This window comes from Ixodes scapularis, unplaced genomic scaffold, assembly GCF_016920785.2.
Source record: "Ixodes scapularis isolate PalLabHiFi unplaced genomic scaffold, ASM1692078v2 PGA_scaffold7__128_contigs__length_106722199, whole genome shotgun sequence".
Taxonomy (NCBI): Eukaryota; Metazoa; Arthropoda; class Arachnida; order Ixodida; family Ixodidae; genus Ixodes; species Ixodes scapularis.
In genome coordinates this window covers 92,952,384-92,973,321 of record NW_024609882.1, presented here as the reverse complement: position 1 = coordinate 92,973,321, position 20,938 = coordinate 92,952,384, and the positions used below count along the sequence as shown (strand labels likewise).

General features: G+C 45.1%; 2 protein-coding genes across 2 annotated transcripts in view; one reads left to right on the top strand and one right to left on the bottom strand.

Moving 5' to 3' along the window:
- LOC8040344 (retinal-specific phospholipid-transporting ATPase ABCA4) overlaps window positions 1-20,938 on the bottom strand; it is a 223,262-nt gene that overhangs the window by 146,832 nt on the left and 55,492 nt on the right. The window contains exons 6-8 of the mRNA XM_029977824.3: window positions 20,685-20,895; window positions 18,355-18,604; window positions 15,299-15,512 (exon numbers count right to left, since the gene is read on the bottom strand). Of these exons, the coding sequence (XP_029833684.3) occupies window positions 15,299-15,512; window positions 18,355-18,604; window positions 20,685-20,895 (675 nt within the window). The remainder of the gene's footprint in view (window positions 1-15,298; window positions 15,513-18,354; window positions 18,605-20,684; window positions 20,896-20,938) is intronic.
- Window positions 645-14,539, top strand: LOC120847941. Its single transcript, XM_040219882.3, has 6 exons — window positions 645-913; window positions 5,406-5,482; window positions 6,145-6,274; window positions 9,069-9,178; window positions 11,049-11,268; window positions 14,426-14,539. Exons 1-6 carry the CDS (start codon window positions 721-723, stop codon window positions 14,503-14,505), a joined length of 810 nt encoding a protein of 269 aa, XP_040075816.1. The 5' UTR covers window positions 645-720; the 3' UTR covers window positions 14,506-14,539.

Here is a 20,938-nt window from a genome sequence, read left to right as displayed (position 1 = left end):
GACCAGACGTTGAGGCTACACTTGCATTTTCTTCGTCCAGAACGGTCATCGATGCGCTCCCGGGACTGTCCACTTGTGGAATGCCAGGACTCAGCTCCGAGTCGGAGAGTTCGCTGTCACTGGATGTGAGCACAAGCGCTTCCCGTTTTCTTTTTTCTGCTTCTTTTCGAAGTCGATGCTTCGTGCGGGTCGGCACTTCGGAAGAAGGGTCACACAGGTACTGCTTATACGGCCGTCTTTTCCCCATGCTGCGCTCAACCTCATACAGAGGCGTCCACGATCAAAAACAGAAGATAGGGATGTGACAGTGATGTACCAACACTACGCCACTACGCTATAGTCAAAACGATCAAACCCGATTATCGAGCGGTATCCCACACGAACACCAAACCGCCGTGAACCACTAAACCGACCGAACCGGATCGAAGCGCACGCAATAGCGGTCAGGGACTGGATTGGATATAAACTACCTACTCACTGGCTTGCACAATAATTGGTAAACTTTATAGTTCGACATATTTAATTACTTACAATTCTTTCATGCTTAATAATGTAAAACTTATTTTAATAAACCGAAACATTTATGTAAATGTAATTCCCCATCGTGTAAAACAGCGAATGTCTATGCCTCTGCTGGCAACAATGTGTTCTGTTTTCAAGTCAACACGTTGTTCGTAGTCTCGTCGTCTCGTAGTGCAGGCGTGCAGGCTTGGAGAGAACATGTCACATATTTTAGTCCGATGGCTGTCGGAGGAGAAATGGGATGTGTACCCTACACGTGTCCTTGTGGACACAGAGCTAGGGCTACGTCTGATGGCGGAGCCCAGCGCCATCAAGGACCTGCGGGGTTCTGTTGTCTTGGTGAGATGGAGCGCGGAAGAGCCGCCTGCAGAGGCGATGTTGATTGAAGCAGGTAAGTGAATGAACATGCACGTGGTTTTCCTCTGACGTCGCTAATGTCTCTAATATTTTGTGCACCGCCTAATGTTATTTTATCCCAAAACTGAATTATCTGTCGCCGGTGTTGAATGACACGAACACCATTGCTCGGAGAACCTTCGTTTCGAAGTCCGCGGCAAGAAAGTTCGACAAGGGTTGTCCCTCGCCATCAATAACATTTCTCCAAGGTCGCGTTGTCATTTCCTGCTTTCAAATCATACAAGTGACGGGAACCGGACGTTTAGGTACGCTGTCTTTCTGGCGCCGCAGGTTTCGGTGCGTGGCTATTCTGGGCTCCGCTGACCTTCCTTCTACAAAGTCATGTGGTGTTTCTGTACCCTAATCTGGATGACTTGGTATAAGCCCTTTGTGCATGCTGCCCAGTGATCTCTATGACAATTGCTGGATCGCGCTTCCCCGCTTCAGAGCCCTGTATAGAGAGTTTCGTCAATGGGAGGCGCGGGGAGTCAGGGCGTGTGCCAGATGTAGAAAGTGGGCTTGACATGCTCTCTTGGCCAACCAGAAGCCTAAAAGAATCCCCTGGCTGGCTAGCGAGAAACTGTTTAATCAAAGGTTCGTATATAGTTTTAATAAGCGCGTAAGAGTGAAATTTAGTAACTCTTCATGGTTGAAAATAGGGTGCACGTGATGTTTCGATCATGATCATTCAGAAAGATGTAAGAAATGAATGTGCCGCTCAACTCTGTTTTGCTCAGACAGTGTGACCACTCGGATGGCAGATTCCCGGCCCTCGGCGCCTGACGTACGGATTATGTCAATCGTTCCGCTAGTCACGCTCTTCCACCATAATTTTCGAAGACCGTAATTGAAACACCTCATGCGCCATATTTTCGTCGCCAAGAGTTACTCCGATGCACTTATTAAGTTAGTTTCTTGCTACCACCGCCAGGGTTTTTTTCTGACTTCTGGTTGGCCACAATCGACTTTGTGAAGACGTCCTGGAACACGCCCAGCCCTCTTTCGGCCAATGGCACCTCCTCGTTTTGTCTTTTACACTTCTCAACGAATGGCCAAACTCTCTGCATATACGCCTCTGCCCCACTTGGTCGCTGCAGCGCGAGTGAAGCCACCGGACCACCATCTTGCTCATAGGCAAATTGCGGTTTTGCTAGCGTTGCAGAGGCTGGCGGGAGCGTGCTAAAGACACGTTTTCTGCTCGTTCGTCGTCATTCGCCGAAGAACTTTTTAAGGCCCTGTGTAAGCGTTGAGACTTGCAGTTCAGGACACGTGGAAATATTTACGAAAGTGCAGTGCCGCAGGAAAAAGGCTCAACTCGTCGAAAGCAAGTTTTGCCGGTCTCGCAGCATCATCAAAGCTTCCTTTGCACGCAGAAGTGCTGCGTCTCTGTGCCTTCGCTCGCTTGGATACCAATCAAGAATCGACGCCGTGTGGATGTGTTTTGGGAGTTCAATGTGCGTGGAGCTGTATGTGCCTTGGAAGCAGCGTTTTACTTTACTCTGGCAACTGTATTTCTAGCTTACGGCACTCGCGGTCGAGAAATGAGCTTGATCCAGTGTCCAGTGGCGACGGAAAAGGGGGGGAGGGGGGGTATGGTACGTCTTTTTTTAAGTCGTTAGGCGGTTTACAGAATACCGCGCACACAGCTCCTCATCAGTCGTCTGGGGCTCATTATCAACAATTGCTTGGGACATCAACTTTGAGCACGGCTCACCTAAATGTGATTGGTTAACCGATTACCTAGCCTCAAAGATTTTCAGTCTCGTCGTCTTGTACTTTTGCCATCGAAAACCATTCTTGCTCCACAGCATTGCTCTATTTGTGCCGCCATGTGATCCATTAGAGTAGATTTGGAACATAGCCATGGTTAATAGTGCATAAGAGCAGCCATACAGATTGTTTTCCCCCCTTTATTGATAACAAATTGCCGGAACAGCTGGACGATCAAGAACTCTATGGCTGATATATGATACAAAGACAGTTACGTGCGACGCATTTTCAGAACTTTGCCACGGCACTGATTCTTGATTGGTATCCAAGCGTGTAAAGGCACAGAGATGCAGTGTTTCAGCGTGCCAAGGAAGCTTTGATCTTGCCACAAAGCCGGTGAAACATGCTTTCTACAAGTTCTGCCGTTTTCCTGCGGCACTGCGCTTTCGTAAAATTTTTCACATGTTCTCAACGGCAAGTCTCAATGCATACGCAGGGTCTTAAAAACCTTCTTCGGCCAAACATGATGAACAAGTAGACGTGTCTTCAGCACGCTGCCGCCAGCTTCTGCAACACAATTTGTCTACGAGCAAGATGGCCGTTCGGTGGCTTCACTCGCGGGAGCGGGAAGCACAATCCAGCAATTGTCATAGAGATCAGTGACTCTGCTTCATAAGGGTATATAGATTTTAAACTTAATCTTGGTTAGCATTGATAGGTTGCAGACGAGCTGGTAATGAATCGACACCTTGTAGACCCTGAGATGGGGAAATATAAAAAAACGGACGAAGGAAAACTTTTGTTTTACAAAGTGAGCTATCCTTTGTCTTTTGTTTAGTCATGATATATGTTTTACCTTTTTGTTGTGATGTTTTGATTCTTTTAAATTTTGACTGTCAGTCCTTTCTATACATGGCTTGCATGTACATCAGTTGGCCAGACACAATGAGGAAAAGGGCTCGTGAGAGCATAGCCTCTACCGTGTTAATCTTGCCATCAGAAAGGAGGGCCTTGGGGTACTCAGGGGGGGGGGGGGGGGGGGAAGGGAAGGGAAGGGAGGGAGGGTGCATGAGAGCATAGCTTCCTCTGCGCTAACGAGGCACATTTCACCACCAGAAAGGAGGGGTGGATTGACGTCACGTGCAAGCCATGTATAGTTGTTAAAAGCCTACGCGTAAAACTTGAACAAGTAGAGATACAGTCATGGTAAAAATAAATAGGGACAAGGGAGCTGCAACTGAACTACCGAAGGTTCTACCTTTACAATCTATTTTAATATGAGGGTGAACAGGCTACAATCTTTGATTGCCATTACCTGAGCGTGAGTCGCGCCAATGGGAATGAAGGCGAGAAAGTGCGCATGCGCAGAGAAAAGAAACTCATGGCCTTTATTTCTGTTGTCGTGACTTGTACAAGCTTGTAATAGATATAAAAGAAGCTAGCTTGTCCACCCTCATATTGGAGGCCATTGTTAGTTTGAAGCGACAAGTTTGTTGTTTGTTTGAAGCGACATCTGCTGCTGTTAGAGCTGCAAATTTTATTGTTAAATTTTGCCAGGTCACTCGATTGACTTCATCCTAATTCCATCTAGAAAGGGGCATCATCATGTATTAATCCGCTGGTACTGCAGCTTGCATGGTACGAATCAAAATAACACTATCTTCAGTTATGCAGTCAGATCTTAATACAGCGACCACATGCTAGCATAGGGCACATTGTACTGCGAATTACAATAGTATTTTGTGCTTCTTTTCCCACACAATCATTAGAAACATGGTTGCTTTTGTTTATGAGGAACAAAAATTATGGAGTCTCACCATCTACCAAGGAGGTAAATGTAGCATTGCCCAGATTAAACCAGAGGCGGGGTTCATAACATGGCACAAAGCACCGATTGTCTTGCTGAAGCTGCTAGAAATGCTGCTAGAAGGTCCTGGAGGTTCCAGACAGCAGGCACTCTGTACGTTCCTATTTCTTTTAGCCATGACTACAGTCACCGGCCATACAAGCTCTAGCAGCAGAATGACAACTGGAGCAGTAAAACTGTCGCATGCAGCGAGTCAAGCGTGGTTGTGCTTTGGGAGCTGGGCTATTGGAACCGACCCGTTTTGCAATCGGTGTGGAAGCGGAGCTTTTATCTGCACTCCCAGCTTTTTAAATTGGAATCTACAGGATGGCCGATTAAATTTCTGCCTTCGGGTGTTGGTACAAAGTACAAATTCACCATTTGTCAAACTGCCCAATATTGAACCAACAGCGCACTGGGATGTCCTAGCCCCTCAAGGATGGGGTTAGTTCCCTGTAGAGCATGTGTAGTAGATATGTGAAAGCTCGCTTCGTGGTGGAACCATTTCCCGCCACTTTATTAACTGGGGATAATGACAAAAGGAAGACATTTGTAGCAGTGCAGGCAACTCCTTTACAGTAAGCATAAAATTGTGCTGAAAACAGGAGACTGTTCGCATTTTGGTCACTGATATGTCTTTGTGTATACATACTCTAAACGACTAAAGTTTCGTGAGGACCTACTTTTTGCCAATTTCATGACTTGAGCAATATTGCAACAAATGGGAGATGGGAATATGTCGCCCTTTAGATACCAATACATTGCATATCATTCTCATTTGTGGAATTTTGTGCTCAATAAATATTCCTGGATCCGGCAGTTTGCCAGATTCACCAAAAATTGAGCCCATGAAAACAAAGTCGCTTGCAGTAATCATTTTACATGCCAAATTGGTGCAAGATTAATTTCAGTCATCCTTTTTACCCTGTAGGGCAGCACAGTTCTCTTGAAAAAAAGAGGACTCGGCTTGCTGACCAGGCCGACACTGCATCGTCCCAGCGGACGCCTGTGAGTTCCATTCTATTGGGGCATTGCCCTGCTTTCTTATGTTGTGCAACTAAATAAGAAGTTGCGACAGGGTGGTTTTAGAAAATATCTGAATTCCCTGTAAGCAGTTGGCGACCATCCTCGTAAACCTTTACTGCCATTTACACTGTTTATTTGCATCTGAGTAATCCTTCATTAGTGCAGCTTTTGGTGTCAATATTGCTTCTGAGCACGTCTCCAACTGGTGTGTTTTCCACATTCTTATTTGTGGTCTCCTGTTTTCCTCTTAATGACATTATCAATGGCGCATTATTAGCCAGCCGCAATCCTGGCGGTGTTGCAGTAGCAGAGGTGGTGCTGGCAGGTGCTTGTTCTACTGTAGCTATCTCTGCAGTCAGTGGACCCCACAGCACTCACAAGTTGAGATACTGCAGCAGCAGCAATAATGGCGTCTGCTCGCTTTCTCACCAGCATCTCTTAAACCAACCGCCACAGCCGAAATGTCCAACTAAATGTCCTGCAGTCTTTCGTGACATGATTTGTTGCAACTTCGGGACCACTTGATGCGCAGGCAATGTAGGACAGTAAACACACCAGTCAGAAATGGTATTCAGGCACCATGGCAGGTAGTTTTAGAATAAGGTATGCAAATCCAAAGAAATAGCATCGTCGCCACTGTGCAGATGGAGGAGCTCCAGGCAGACAACGCTGCCCTCAAGAAGGGAAACGCAACCCTCGAGGAGGAAAATGCTGCCCTCCGGGTGGAAAACGAGAGACTTCAGCTTGCTGTCCGAGAGCTTGAAGCAGTGATTGGTATGTATAGTACGAACCTCTGTTAGAGGAACATGCAAACAAGTAGCCAGCGTGTGGCCAGCACTCCGTGCAGCGCCGGCTGCCAGACCCCACAGCTGCTCAGCGCAGACGCAGTGAGTGCCGGGGGCGCTGCGTGCGGCCTGTTGCCTGCTACTGGAGCTTGTTGTGCCTGCACCAGGCTGCCCCTCGCCTCAGCAACCATCATGGCGTGGAGTGTCAGCCATGCTGTCGTGTATTCCCTCCAAAAGTGGGCCGCTCTGTACAGTGCTGTCCACTGTTGAGGGGAAGGGGAACACTGACACAAGGCATTGCATGCCATTATGCTTGCTGGGTTGAGGGGACCTTAGCACAGGTGCAGTAAGCTCCAGTAGCAGACAACGGGCCACACACAGCATCTTTGGTGCTCACTATGTCTGTGCTAATCCAGCTGAGCAAACGTAGGGAGCACTGTAGCATACTACGACTGATACACACTATCTCTGCACCAAACACCCAGTTCCTTAATTTTTTATAGCACAGCTCCTAGGTGCCCATTCTTGCATATAGCGGTGTCGGTGTTGGCATCACTACCGCCACCAAATAACGCCCCCACCGTACCCTCAACCTCCTCTCTTGTCCACCCTCAAAAAGAGTGGTCTATATTTGTAAACATATATATTTCTCTCTCGAATCCTTTGCCATGGTATATTGCAAAATCAAAAGACCCCAAAAGCTCGCTCTAATTTCGCATTACAGAGAAGCATAACTGTCTTTCATTTTTATTTTCTTTTATCTAATTATAGCCACTGAAAGTTCTCGGGGCACTAAAATCCCTAGGTCCGCTTCAGATCCTTCTCTTGGCACTGGATTCAGTGACTGCAATATGGTGGCCTGGTGCGAGCGGCGAGCGATGGGAGCCCTCTAACGTCACTAGAGCTTCGTGCTCAGTTGTTGCACGAGCCGCAGAATTTATGGAATGAGCCTTTGACGAGCCTCAAAGTAACGAAAGTGTCTCGTGTGGCTATCTGCGGAAGTGTCTCATGTGGCTATCTGGTGGAGCCTGGCAGAGCCTAGTCACACTCAGTGCTTAGCCAACCGCTTTTAGGGCTCACATTGCCCTGACGGTGCGCACCACAAATTAGTTTCTACAACGCCTACACAAACATAAATTAGTTAATACTGCAGGTTAAGCTAGTTGGTAAAACATGATTCACATACCAGTCACTCAAAAAAATCAAGCATACGAAAAAAAGTAATTTTTTCGTATGCTTGAATTTTTTTAGTGATTGACTACCTGTGCGTGAATCATGCCGCAAATTGTCTGGCTCAGCTACAGAGTAGAAGCTTTGCAACTGAACATGAAGTGCTTCTGATGACATTAGATTTGTCCTTCATCCGAGTTGTATGCGCTCTCCACAGGCATTCAGGGGAACAGTGGCTGAGAGGGCTAGTGCATCTCAGTTTGGAGCATGTGGAGCAAAAGCTCGTGATGCAGAACCCAGGGATCCTGGGTTCGATCCCCACTCCTGCCTGTTTGGATCTGGATGAGCATCGTACCGGCACGCGTTCGTGTAATCAGTACTGCGTGATGCATGTTAAAGACCCTAGGCTAGCAGTTGTACCGCACTGGCTAAATTGCTCATTTACAGTGTTCAACAATGTTGCCAAACCCAGGCAGACTAAACTTACGCTGTATAAACAACATTGACCAATTACTTTACACGGGCATTCGTCACCGCTTTGAATGTGCTCTTTGTGCACATCAAAGTTCATTTTGAGTGGTTGCATGACCAAGATCTCACTCGTTCGCTTTCCTTGGCTGTAGGACAACCAAGGCCCGGCTTGGCCTTCTTTTCTAGGCCTAGTGTCTGGAGCATGACAAAACCAGGAAGGTGGAGGATGTGGAAATTCCCCTTTCACTAACGACAGGCTATGGGGTACTTACTCACTGTAAAATACTCCTGAAAACGATCAACACGTCTGTCACCTTCTGGCCAGCCCTAGACCACTGGCTGTCTAGGGCTTTTATGCTTTTTTTTTTCTTTTTGCTTTGTTGGTGTATTGGGTTAGCTGTACAGAGAGCTCAAATTTTAGCTCTAGGGAATGCTTTGGAATGTAGTCCTCTGGGAAAATTCAATTGCACGGTCTCGTGTAATTGAAGTGTTGCTACTGTTTCTTTAAAATAAGATGCAGTGGTGATAATAATTGCACTTTAACAAATGAGGATAACATATACTTTAACAAGTTGTGCTCTGAGTACCTTATTCTTCTTAGATCTTTATAAGGTTTTGAGAGCTTCACAATCCCAGGAGTAAAGGATACCACACATTGTATACGGGTTAGCTCTTTCTGTACCTTGTGCGTTACACCCAATGTGCTGAAATGCTGTTAGTTACCCCCTTGCACTCCCTACCGTCTCTATTTATGACGGCAAGCAAATCTTTTCTGGCTCTTCATCACGGGGGTTCCCTGCACATCCTTTATGTTGCTTGCTGATTGACGTTTATTTATTTTTTTTTCTGTGCTCATGACATTCTTATGTGTGCCAGAGGACACATTTTGGTACACTTGCACACTGTATACATATTACTTCCACAGTCTTGCAGTGTATTCACAATGTGATGCGGATAGACATGCAAAGTCTGCTGCACATGAAGGCATCATAAAGGTGACAGGGAAGTGAAAAAAATGTGTTTCTTGCAAACATTACCCGCGTAACAAAATCCTGCACCACGGCCCATAAGATTGGTGCATTATGTCTAGGATTTATGAACTAAAGAATGTCCTATTCCAGTCATGTCTGATATCATTTCAGATGCCACGGGGATGGTAAAGCGGCTTCATCGCATGCTACGGGCACAAGAAGCCGACCAGGTGCGGCAAGCTGGTCAGGCAGCTGCAGCAGCTCTAGTACCGGCAGCCATGGTAAGCTTTAGTCTCTCGTAACTTTGCAGTATGAGTGTTAATTACTGCATTGCTACATTCTTCATGCCAGGATATCCTGTTTGTTCCATCTTCATAGTTGTCTTGTTGATGTAAAGGGCTCCACCGAACAAAAATTCCCCTGCAATTGGAGCCGGTGCAATTGTGCTTATATTGTCACGGGTGGTGAGTCGTGACCAATAAACAAGAAATAAACAGAAATAAATAAACGTTTAATGTGGCGAACTTGTGCCAAAAATAAAGAAGGAAACAGAAGAAAGCAGAGCGTCGCGGGCGTCGAAGTCGGCGTGTCAGCAGAATCGAGCGCTGGGGCGAGACTGACTCGACAAGGTCGCGGGCGGCCTCTTATCTAGAGTGCGTCGCTATCTCGAAGATTCGGCGAAAGGGGCTCGAGCGTCGCGTGATCGGGGCGAGAATGAACACGCACTTTCTAGAAAACAAAAGCAGGAATAAATGATAGAAGCTAGAAGCGGTACATGAATAAACGGGAACTTTCTGGAGGTCCGTGACCGAGCGTTGCTTTCTCAGCCCTGCGCGCGGCATTACTCCCCCCTTTAAAAGTGCATCGCCCCGATGCAGTGTGAAACAAAACAAAAGCAGGAATAAATGATAGAAGCTAGAAGCGGTACATGAATAAACGGGAACTTTCTGGAGGTCCGTGACCGAGCGTTGCTTTCTCAGCCCTGCGCGTGGCAATATGTGGCTTACACACAACACACTTCTGTCTTACATGGTGGTGTCGAAAGCCTGCCATTTATGCAGCGGAAGCTACGCTCGTCTCCTGGCCAATGCTCCTTTCCTGTTTGTAGAACTAATACAGTAAAGGCTACAACAGAAAGGGTCCCAAGTTACAACCTATTGGTGAGGAGATTGAACTATACGCCCGTCCGTCAAAACAAACGGTGGCTGTGTAGCAAATATCTCCGCTCCATGTTATGCTGCGTCGCTCTTGCGCTAGCTTAAATTTGCTTGCACTACTGCGCATTTTACTGGCCAATTCCACAGGTAACGTGTGGGGTTGGGAAGAAGCTTATATCACTAGCTTGTTCACAAAAAGAAAACCGCGTTTTGAGTGCATGAATAAAGGTCCGGAAAATCTTGACGCTTCATGACACTGAGTATAGTCGCAGAGTCCAGCGTGACTTTTGCGGTAGCTTACAAAATAGAGAATTTGCGACAGATACAAGCCATGTTTGCACATTACGGTTCGCAATGGCTGGCTTTTGTAACTCAACATGGTTAATTCAGAATAATTTTAAGAAGCTTCCAAAGGAATCGTGTGATCGATTCAATAAGTTGTGAAAACTAGAGGACTTAATATAGGCATATTGTCTTTCGGCGATCTAGTATTAATCATTGACTCTAATAACCTATTTTCTTAAAGATTGTTTGTACTCTAATATATCTTATTTTCTAATGTCGTAAAGGGCAAAGCCCACAATGCCCTTCTGCTAGTTTCCAAATATTCAAATGTAACTGAAAGCCTTGTCTCTTTTTTTTTAACTTGTTCCAGGTAGTGTGCTGCTTTAACCTTTCGCAATCTATCACCAGCACTAGCGTGACATTCACACAGGCTTTCAGCTTTCTGCAGTGTGTAGTTTATTTATGCGGGTCAGTAGAGTCTGTTCTGCTGACCTTAGCCGTTTTCCAAAAAATGAATATAGTAGAAAACACGCAAGACAGTGTCCGAAATGAAATAGACGAATGAAGCGTCGACATTTGTTGACACTATAAAGTATGTCGGATGGCATTCAGAAATTTTTATGGGTCATGTGCGTGAAAAGCTTGCGCACCTTTGTCATCCTAGGCTGATGTGTTACTTTAATAATTTCCTTTCTCTCTTCTTCACCAGACCGACATCGGATGTGGTGTACTGGTGGAGTCGTCGACGCTACAAGTGCTCCGCAAGGCCGCCAAGTCTTCTGGCTGTAAATTCGCTCGAAGCCTTGTAAAGGTACTTTTTCCAAATGACTCATGGAAGGAAAAGTCCCTCCATGGGCGTAGAAGTAATGCGCACAAGGACATTGATGCAAAAGAAGCCCTGGACCCGACCATCGTAAAGGCCATACTAGGTATGTTCTGTTTCCATCTTGTCGTGAATTTTTATTTTGTGAGGATTGTCCGCTAACCTGCTAGTATATGTACCGTATTTACTCGAAAATAAGTCCAGCATGAATAAAGGGCAAGCTCCTAAAAATTGAATTTGACAAGAATAGCAAATAACAAACAAACTTTTAAGAGAAGAGCAGAGGAAACATTGAACACAGCACACCATTATTAGCCGCATGCTCGGCTAAATCTCAATACTCTGTGCCATAAGCTCCATCATAATCGGAACATTCAGAAAATTACTCTTCCTTCAATGGTTCGCTGGTGTGTTTGGGTCGGGGTTCGCAATAGGTAAAATGGCGTCCCACTGGTTCTGCCATGCTCTAATCAGCTTCTTACTGTTGTCAAACCCTCAGCAAACAGTATCACGCGAAGCTCAATGTCTACAGTCTAACTCATCCAGTCCAGCGTCGTCGTAACTCGACAGCAAATGCAAAACGCCGCTGAGAAATAGCGCCACCTGCCGAAGAAGGAAGCAAAACAAATGAATGAAACGGTGCGGCAGCAGATAGTTTTGTATGTGACCTCTCTTCCTAGCGGAGAGGTGGCACTACTCTGCATCGCATTGACACTCCCAAGGCACCTAGTCGAGCCGCTCTGGATCTTGATTATAAGTCTACCCATATTTTTGGGTAGCATTTCCCGGAAAAAGAAAGTCTACCTACAGGGTGATTTAAGGAGACGCCAGGCCCTTTAAATCGACCGCAAAATTCGGTTTATTAACCTATCATGCTACAACTTTGTGCAGCATTGCCCACAGATGGTGCATTTTTTTTGTAAAATTTGCAAAGAACGAACTTACCTGAGGAAAAAGTAAAGAAAGAAAAAGGCTTAGCTCCTTTGGAAACTCAGGAACGCCACCGGTCTTCAAACAACACGGCGCCGTTTTACACGGGAGCCAAGAGATGGCGCAACAAACGAGCATACGGCGCCGAGAGCTGTCGTCTTTAGCAGACAATCTTTTCGACTCAAAAGCGGCGCCCGTTCCGCAGGCGGCGACAGTCACAAAAACAGGCGCGTTAACAACAAGGAACTGCAGTTCCTTGTCTGCTAAAGACGCCGGCTCTCGGCGTCGTATGCTCGTTCGTTGGCGGCAGTTGGCGTCGCGACCGCTTGTGCCATCTCTTGTCTCCCGTGCGAAACAGTGCCGTGTTGTTTGAAGACCGGTGGCGTCGCTGCGTTTCCATAGGAGCTAAGCCTTTTTCTTTCTTTACTCTTTCCTCAGATAAGTTCGCTCTTTGCAAATTTCACACAAAAAAAAATGCACCATCTGTGGGCAATGCCGAACAAAGTCGTAGCGCGATAGGTTAAGGAACCGAATTTTGCGGTCGATTTTAAGAGCCTGGCGTCTCCTTGATTCACCCTGTATGTTCAAATAAATATGGTATGTATATATCAATGGTTACTTCATGTCTTTTAATCTTGTGCAACACAACATGACTTCAGCTATGAGGAAGCAACCTCATAATGCCTGCTAGTGCTCTCTACTGTGCTATTAACTTCTGACAGTGAAATTGGGGATTGAACTTGAATAGTATGTCAAATTTCTGAGCTCATTGAACTGATTCTGACATTTCCGCACTGCCAGTGACTACTCAGGGCGCACCAGTACGATGCGGCAAAGCTTCAGCCCCTGGCACAGGGGACGCTACTACAAATGCTTGTCATTAGTAGAGGAGCTGTATCTCTATACGGCGAGGAAGTCGTCTGCTTATGCGGAGAGGGTAGAGGTGTCAAGGAGTGACATCACGACGCCACACCTGATATGAGGATGCTAACATGGGTTAACATCGCTCTGTTGTCTGCTGGTCGTAGCAGTGGCTGCTCTGCCTTGGCTGTCAGAGGTCCACCAATTCTGTATGAACCAGGACTCGCCCTTCATCAAACAGAAGAAATAGCTCAAAGGTTAAGTTAAGCACGGGTAAGTTGTCACTCCTTTGTTTTTAGCTGCATATTACTCCGGGAATCCCCACACGTCAAATGAGTTGCTTAAAGAGAAGCAGTAAAAGACTGGGGACTGGAGATATGGCGGCTGGAAACAATTCGACCCTTTGATCGGTGCCACTTTTCTGTGCAGATCAATGCTCCTACTGCTCTGTCGCTGCTTCTTCATACGTTTGCACTGCATGTACACATTGAGTAGGCTAACTGTTTTTTCGAGTGTCCCTTAGCCGGATAGAGAAACATGATTGAACAAGAGGCGACTGAGTGTATGCCTCGCTTCGACCTGCAACACAAGCTGCAATATTCACACTGCCATGTTGTTTCCAGCCACCACACCTCCAGTTCTCCGCCGTTTGCTGCTTCTCTTTGCACAACTCATTTAATGTGATGGGATTCACGAAGCTAATATGCAGATGAAATCATAGGGACAGCTTACCCACACCGAGGGAGAGAGCTGCCGTAGCCTGCCCCACTTTGGGTGTTGTTGACACAGCTGTGCCGAAGACCCATCTTGGAACCCCCTGCGAGGGCGTGTAAAGGGCAATCCCCTTTGGTTGGACCAAAGTAACCTTGGAGCTATTTCCTCTCCCATTTTACTAAGGGCGAGTCCTAGTTCATACAGAATAGGTGGATCTTGGACAGCCAAGGCAGGGCAGCCACTACTACTGCCAGCAGACAACAGAGCTATGTTTCCCCAGGTTAGCATCCTCATATCAGCGCGGCGGCGTGACGTCACTGTTGACATCTCCTGTACCCTCTCTGCGAGAAGCAGACGGCTTGGTCGCCGTATACTCTATCTTAGCATTTCTCTCCTCGGACTGCACCCTATTTCCTCTTTGTTCTTTCAGTTTTGTATGGATTGTTCACTCTAGTAGTCTGCCTTTGTGTTCTTCAAGGGGCAGCAGAGACATCTTGTGCATTGATGCTGTTATCTCCGCATGTCAAAACTCATCTGGGGTTAGATTTTGCTCATTGGTGTCGACTGTAGTTGAACGGTTGGACAATATTTAACCGAGGCTTTTTCACCTATAGCCAGATGGTAAGAATTGCGCCTGCTTGTTCCAAGCGCTCATTTGTTCATCGGTCACCGTCAGTTTGTTTGACTGCAAAGTAGATTGAAAGCTGCTAATGAAGCTGATGTTATGTCTTAAGTAATGCATATTCCTTTCTTTTCAGGGTACACCTGCATGGAATTTGATGTGCAATTGACTGCACTCACAAACAGCCTCTCCTCAATGCTGGCGCGGGGCGTGTGAAAGTGTGTGAAATAAAGTCATTTGGATCATTTCATTTACTGTTTAGTGCCTTAGCAACCCCAATGCTGCACAAAGCAAGATGGCTTTAGCTAGCACAGCTAGCTTTTCAACTGTCTAAAGCCTAATTAATTTGCAACTAAAATAGTTTGTTTCAGATTATCAAAATATATGTCAAAAAAAGTTCTAAAAATACTTTTAAGAATTTTTTGAAAATTTATAAAATAATTAAAAATAAGTTTATACTGCGAACGAAACAAAAATTACGTTAAAAAAGAATTCAACAGAAATTTTGTTAAAATATTTCAACAGAAGTTCCGTCAAAAAGAATTCAACAGAAGTTCTGTCAAAAAGAATTCAACAGAAATTCCGTCAAAAGGAATTCAACAGAAATTCCGTCAAAAAGAATTCAACAGAAATTCTGTTGAAATAATTCAACAGAAGTTCAGTCAAAAGGAATTCAACAGAAATTCTGTTGAAATAATTCAACAGAAGTTCAGTCAAAAGGAATTCAACAAAATTTTTGTAAGAAGGAATTCTAAAAAATTTAAGTGGCCAATTTTAACTAGGAATTCAATAAGATGTCAAAATAAACTCTGAAAAAATTAAAAAGAGTTTAAAAAGAAATTCAATAGGATTCCAGAAATTTTTCAACAGAAATTCAAAAGAATTTAACTACAGATTTTTGTAAGGGCAGGCTGACCTCTCTGACTTGTTATCATCGACGCCGATCGATCAACTTGCGAAACGGAAAAGGTGCTTTCAGGGTTGCTTCCCGAGCCCAAAGAATACGCACCGCGAGCGGTAGGAAGATCATGAGGACCGGCAGCTTGAAGTCCCTCCGACCATAGTGGAACCTCTTGAGGAGCAGTGCCCCGACCCGCTGCCTGAACTGTGGTCGGACGCCCCCGGAACAGTCCTTGTTCGCGTCCACCAGGGCGCACGGACAGTCCGGCAACTCGGGCGTGCCTCCGTCACTGCGGTCTGGGTCGTCAGATCCTTGCTCGACCCTGCCCCGATATATCACTAAGTCAGTCCACGAAATGAGCTATAGTCTGCAGGCCAAAAACATTTTAGTATTGGTGCTTAAAATTATTATAGGCCATCTGCCAAATTCCTCACTGCCATCGTCATGCCAGTCGGAGCCGCCATATTGGAGGGGTTTTACGTTTATCTGAGGACAAGGCGCATCTGTATTCAACTCGGTCTTCGGATATTATTGGAACGTAAGTGTACATCCATGGGTTGCTATTCAATTTCGGTGTAACAAAGGAAAAAAGGACGGCCGCGAGATTCTAGGAAAGAAATTGTCTGCAACGACGTCGCGAGACTCGTCACTAAAGAAATAAACTGGGCCATCCACGAGGGCGAACGGTTTTTATAAAAGACGTTGTGTGATGGGACTAAACTGGCAGTACGTGATCATACTTTAGAATTTTAGATTCACAACTCCAACTCTACCGGAGCCTATCTGTCATGCGAACTATTGGTACGGAAACCACCCAATATGGCGGAAGTTTAATATTTGATTATAAGTACACGAGAATTCACCTCTTTCAATCTGGAATCGCAAAAAAAAAAAATTTTTTTTTCGCTGCCCAGAAAAACAAAAGTCAGCGACAGAGCAATACAATATTGCCTGAGCTTTCAATCACCATATCTACAGCTCAAGAAGGCGTATTTCTGATTAACACGCACTACAGCGCACTAGTGCAAAAGTACGCTCACACCGTAGACTCATTCCTTACAGCGTACCACAGCGCACTACTGCGAAAGTACCTCCCACCGTACACTCATTCCTTACACAAGAAAAAAAAAAAAGAAAACAAAGCAAACGCGCTGCGCGGTTCCTTAGCTTGTCATTTCCTTTTATGTTTTTGTGATTCAGATTTGTGTACGGGTGTCGGTGTAGTTTGAAAGTTAGGGTACTCTGTGTAGTGGGCAAGGAAATCATTGGAATTGTGAAAGAGGTCTAGGACATGTATATAAAGCGATGGTTGTTCAATAAATATGAAACTGTGTTGCAAACTTCGTTGTTCTTGTCGTTTTTTTTTTTTTTTATTGTTCTTTCGTTTAAGATATCATTCACCAGCTCGCCTCCGTTTTCTACCTTTCTTCAAAGTAAGTCTGTTGACTTCTTTTACTAAAAAGTGGGCCAATATTCAAAAGAAAGTAAACCGAAAAGCTAGAGAAAGTCAGATGAAAAGCTGTTGACATTTTATATCGTTCGATTACTTTTTCAACAGCATTTCAGCAGAAAAGCACCACATTTTTTTAAGGGGATCCTGGTTAAGCGGTTCGCGTGGACGATTCTGGCCTTTACCATGTCATTTAGAAGCATCTAAAACTGAATGCGCCCCATCACAATACGTCATAGAAGGCTGCTTTCTAAAAACAACGAACACCTATGTCTGAAGATTGTTTCACCAAAATCAAGAGTATCAAAATATGGGCCAAGTATGAAAACGAATTTAATTGGCCAGAAGTGGCAAAGCCTCGTCGCCGACGGGAAAATAAACTGTCAAGCATGTATACAAAAACGTTCTGCCAAAAATCAAACGCGAAAACGTGTTTCTCGCTGTTTTTTATTTCTTTACAGAGAGATTTACAAAAGCAATACTCAAGTTGAACTGGTTCCGTTAAAACCATGTTTATAGTATCTGTAGGGTGTATTTCCAGATGTCTTAGTTTTTTTTAAGATTTTGTGTGGAACTATCTATTGTTCAAACATTCACCCGAGTTTCGGAACATAATTTTTGCGGCTATCTGGTCTGCCCTTTATGTTTTTTCACCGAGTGCAATACCTGTTACAAGCCCTAGCGAAAATCAAATACCATTTTTTTACCATGCCGAAGCAGCGGATAGACACAAAACCCAGACTAAATATACCAAAAAGCTGCCGCTAATAAGCGGTGATTCCCACTGTAAGAAGACTTTACGGCGAGCAAGCTCGCCTGCTTCTCGCGCAGTGGGCACAGCGACGCCCCAGCACCGAGCTCTGATTGGGAGAAGGACATGGTGGCTAGTTACATAGGCGTAACATCACAGCAGCGAGATCTGATGGGAAGATATGTAGTGGGTAGGCACGATGGCAGATGCTCGCCTGCTCCTTTCGCAGAGGGTGTTTTGGCGTCAAGGCGTTGAAACAACAAGCACCGGTGTTGCGTCATCTTCGGGTCGTAGGAATGGCTACGTTTTTATGACGACCAACTACTACCGGACGAGCTATAACAAACGACAAATATATGGCCAACGTGTTTGTTATCGTTACTGAAACGCAGGGAGAGTTTCAAGCATCTCATCATCGGTCCGCGGTCAATAAGACTGCTTCATTAACCGATCAGAAGGCCTAACGAGAAATCGCCGAGCAGAAAGCGAGAAGCAATGCCTTGTGCTTCCTGTCAGCGAGTATACCCACCAAAGATAGTGAAGTCTGCTGGGTGTTGCTTTATCGCCCACGTGATCACCCCTTCTCACCTTTTTGCGCCTCCACCTCTCATACGCCCAGAGACTACCCACTGTTTCACGCCTCCTCTGTCAAGGCATAAGTGACGCGTGTTGATGGACTTGCTCGGCTTATATACCTTTTCCACAAGGGCGCAGCCATCTTGAATGTCGTAGCATGTGCTATGCGTTAAAACATCGTTTTGGTTTCTCCACGCCGCTGGAAGGGGTTCACAAAGAATGCGTTAATGTAACACTTTTTTTTTGTCTCACGTATATTTTCTTGCATATTCCAGGTTGAAATATCTTATTATTTGTTCGTCCCATGTACAAAATATGGAACCCACGTGCCTGAGAATGAAAGGAAACGAAACACGTTTATGTGCGAGCCTACAAGGCGGCGGTTACCTTCTGAGCACGTCTTCGAGGGCCCCCACGGACACCGAGATGGTTTCCAGGAGGAGGGAGTCGCGGTTTTTGTCCAGCCTTTTGAGCAGCCGGATCAGGACCTCCGTGTCGGGATTTCCCACGTTCACGTTGAGTGTCTGGTGGTCATAGGCTTCGACACTCGCACGAGGGACGTGATCTCGCACCAACTGAGTGAGGGCCTTGGCCTGGCTGAAGTTCTTCACTGATGCTTTTATCCAGTATCCCGTGCCTACAGCAAGAAGAACAAGTTACGTGGTGTCAGCATATGCCGGGTTCCTCTAAAGCTTTTTTTACCATATTTTTTATTTGTTTACTTTTATACTTTTGAAGCCCGGAGGCTCTACAGAGAGGAGTAGATGGTACAGATGAAACTGATGGCAAGCTTCTTGAAATATGTAGAGTCATGGATGCACACTATCAGGTCGGGAGTTAGTTGCAATCGTTAAATGTTCTTGGAATAAAGGAGTCAAAATAGATGTTTGTATGACATGTTGGCGTGCCAACCTTACTCTGGCGATCATTGCGAGGTGACACATAGGATGCGTGAAAAGCAGTTGATATTTGAAAACTGGGTTAGCATATTAGATTTTATAAAAAGAGACAAATACGAAGATATGTACTGCTTAAAGCGAACGTAGGTAAGTCCATGGTTGTTTTCCTTGAGTAAACGCTAGCAGTACGGGAATAATTAGGAAGCATAAAACGGACTGCTTTGTTCTGATCTGATTCAGTAATGTTTAATAACGTTAACATGTCGTGAATCTCGAACGAAAGCAAAATGTTCAAGCTTTATCCCGAATAAGGCTCTATGTAATTGTAGTTATACCGGAAGATTAGCGGAAAGGAAGTGGCGGCGCCAAGATCTAAGCGTATGCTTAGCATTGTTAAGTACGAAGTCGACGTGCATGCTCCAGGACTACCAAGATACTTGTATAAAGCAACAGAAGCTAACGGTATATTATTAAGGATGTTCATGGCAGGGTCGGTACCTTTAAGAAGACGGAAGACACGCATGCTTTTACATTCAGTATCGTTAAGCTTCATTACCGAATCAGCGCACCTAATGAAAACTACGTCCAGGTTCGACTGTAGTATAGCAAAATCAGGGAAGTTAGTTATTACGTAATACAGTAAACAGCCAATCACGACCAGTTTAATGGACGACACAGTTTGCGTTGGAAGGTTGTTGATGTAGATTGCAATCAAGAGAGGAACCTGGACAGATCTCTGTGGTACAGCAGGCGTCATAGAGTAGTATAAAAACAATGCTCATTGACAGAAACATATTGTGAGCGGTTAGACAAGAATCATTTATCGAAACCCAAAAGTTTAGCATCGATATAAAGTTTACTCAGTTTAAACACAAGTAGGTAGTGCGAGACAGAGTCGAAAGCCTTGTCAAAATTTAAGAAAAAGCCGTCAACTATAAGTTTAGCATTAAAAGCACGAAACGGGTCATTAGTGGATGATACGAGCTGTGTTTCACAAGAAAACATCTTTTCGAACCCGTGTTGATAATTAGTGAAAAAGAATTGGACTCAAGAAAGGCAACAACTTGAAAGTAAATGATACGTTCAAGTAATTTACATGGAACACTAGTCAATTATACCGGTCTGTAGTTCAATGGGGAGTGAGCATAACTTAATTTCTGCAGGAGAATTACCTTCCCTGCCTTCCAATCGTTGGGCATAGCGCAACATTGTAAAGACTGACAAAAGTTTCAAAAAGGATCAAATATATGCAGTGCGGATGGTCTTCCCAACGAAAAGGTTGTGCAAACTGCTTGACGTGTATCACGAGCCCGTGGTAGGCAGTAACTAAGAGAACAAAAAGAAAGCACCAGTGATTAACATAACGGCCATCAAAAAAAGCATTCTTATAATGCTACCGTTTTAGTAAGTACCACGTTTTTTATTTGACCTATGTAAACTCTAATCCATTCTACTGGACATGTAAACGTCATTACTATTATTTTCGATTCATAGAAACCTATTGTATTTCATGCAACACGCATAAACAGTATTAATAAAATACAAAAAACAAATGATGACGTGATGTTCGTTTTTGCTCTGGCGCAAAACTGCACCTCTAGAAGGCGTCCATCGTGAACACTAACCGGCTAATTTATTAAAAAATCATGTACACCAACGCGCGGCTGTGACGTCACGACGCTGCGGTGGCGCTGGTGGCGGCGCGGCGCATGTGCACATGCTTTGCTATGCGCTAATCTCGCTTTGGGAACACGCAGTGCCCACACCTGGTATGAACAAATACGGACTTGTTTCTAAACAAGGTGTAAGTATGCATACCATAGGTCGCTCTGAGAAACATTGGCGATCCGCAGCAACGTAGCCTTCCCTCGGCCATGACAGCGATGCGGTCTCCCAGGGTGTCGGCCTCTTCCATGCTGTGCGTCGTCACCAGCATGGTCTTGTCCTCGTGGAAGCGGAGTACGCACTCCCACAACGCCCCTTTGCACTCCGGGTCTGCTCCAGACGTCGGTTCGTCCAGGACTACCGTCTGAAAAAAAAAAAAAAAGTAAAGTCGATGTATCTAACGTATA

Excerpts from the sequence above, each read along its gene's own strand:
- LOC120847941 (XM_040219882.3), top strand. The coding sequence starts at position 721 with ATGTCACATATTTTAGTCCGATGGCTGTCGGAGGAGAAATGGGATGTG. Across the intron at positions 5,483-6,144 it reads CATCGTCCCAGCGGACGCCT|ATGGAGGAGCTCCAGGCAGA; the intron begins GTGAGTTCCATT and ends GCCACTGTGCAG. Across the intron at positions 9,179-11,048 it reads CTCTAGTACCGGCAGCCATG|ACCGACATCGGATGTGGTGT; the intron begins GTAAGCTTTAGT and ends CTTCTTCACCAG.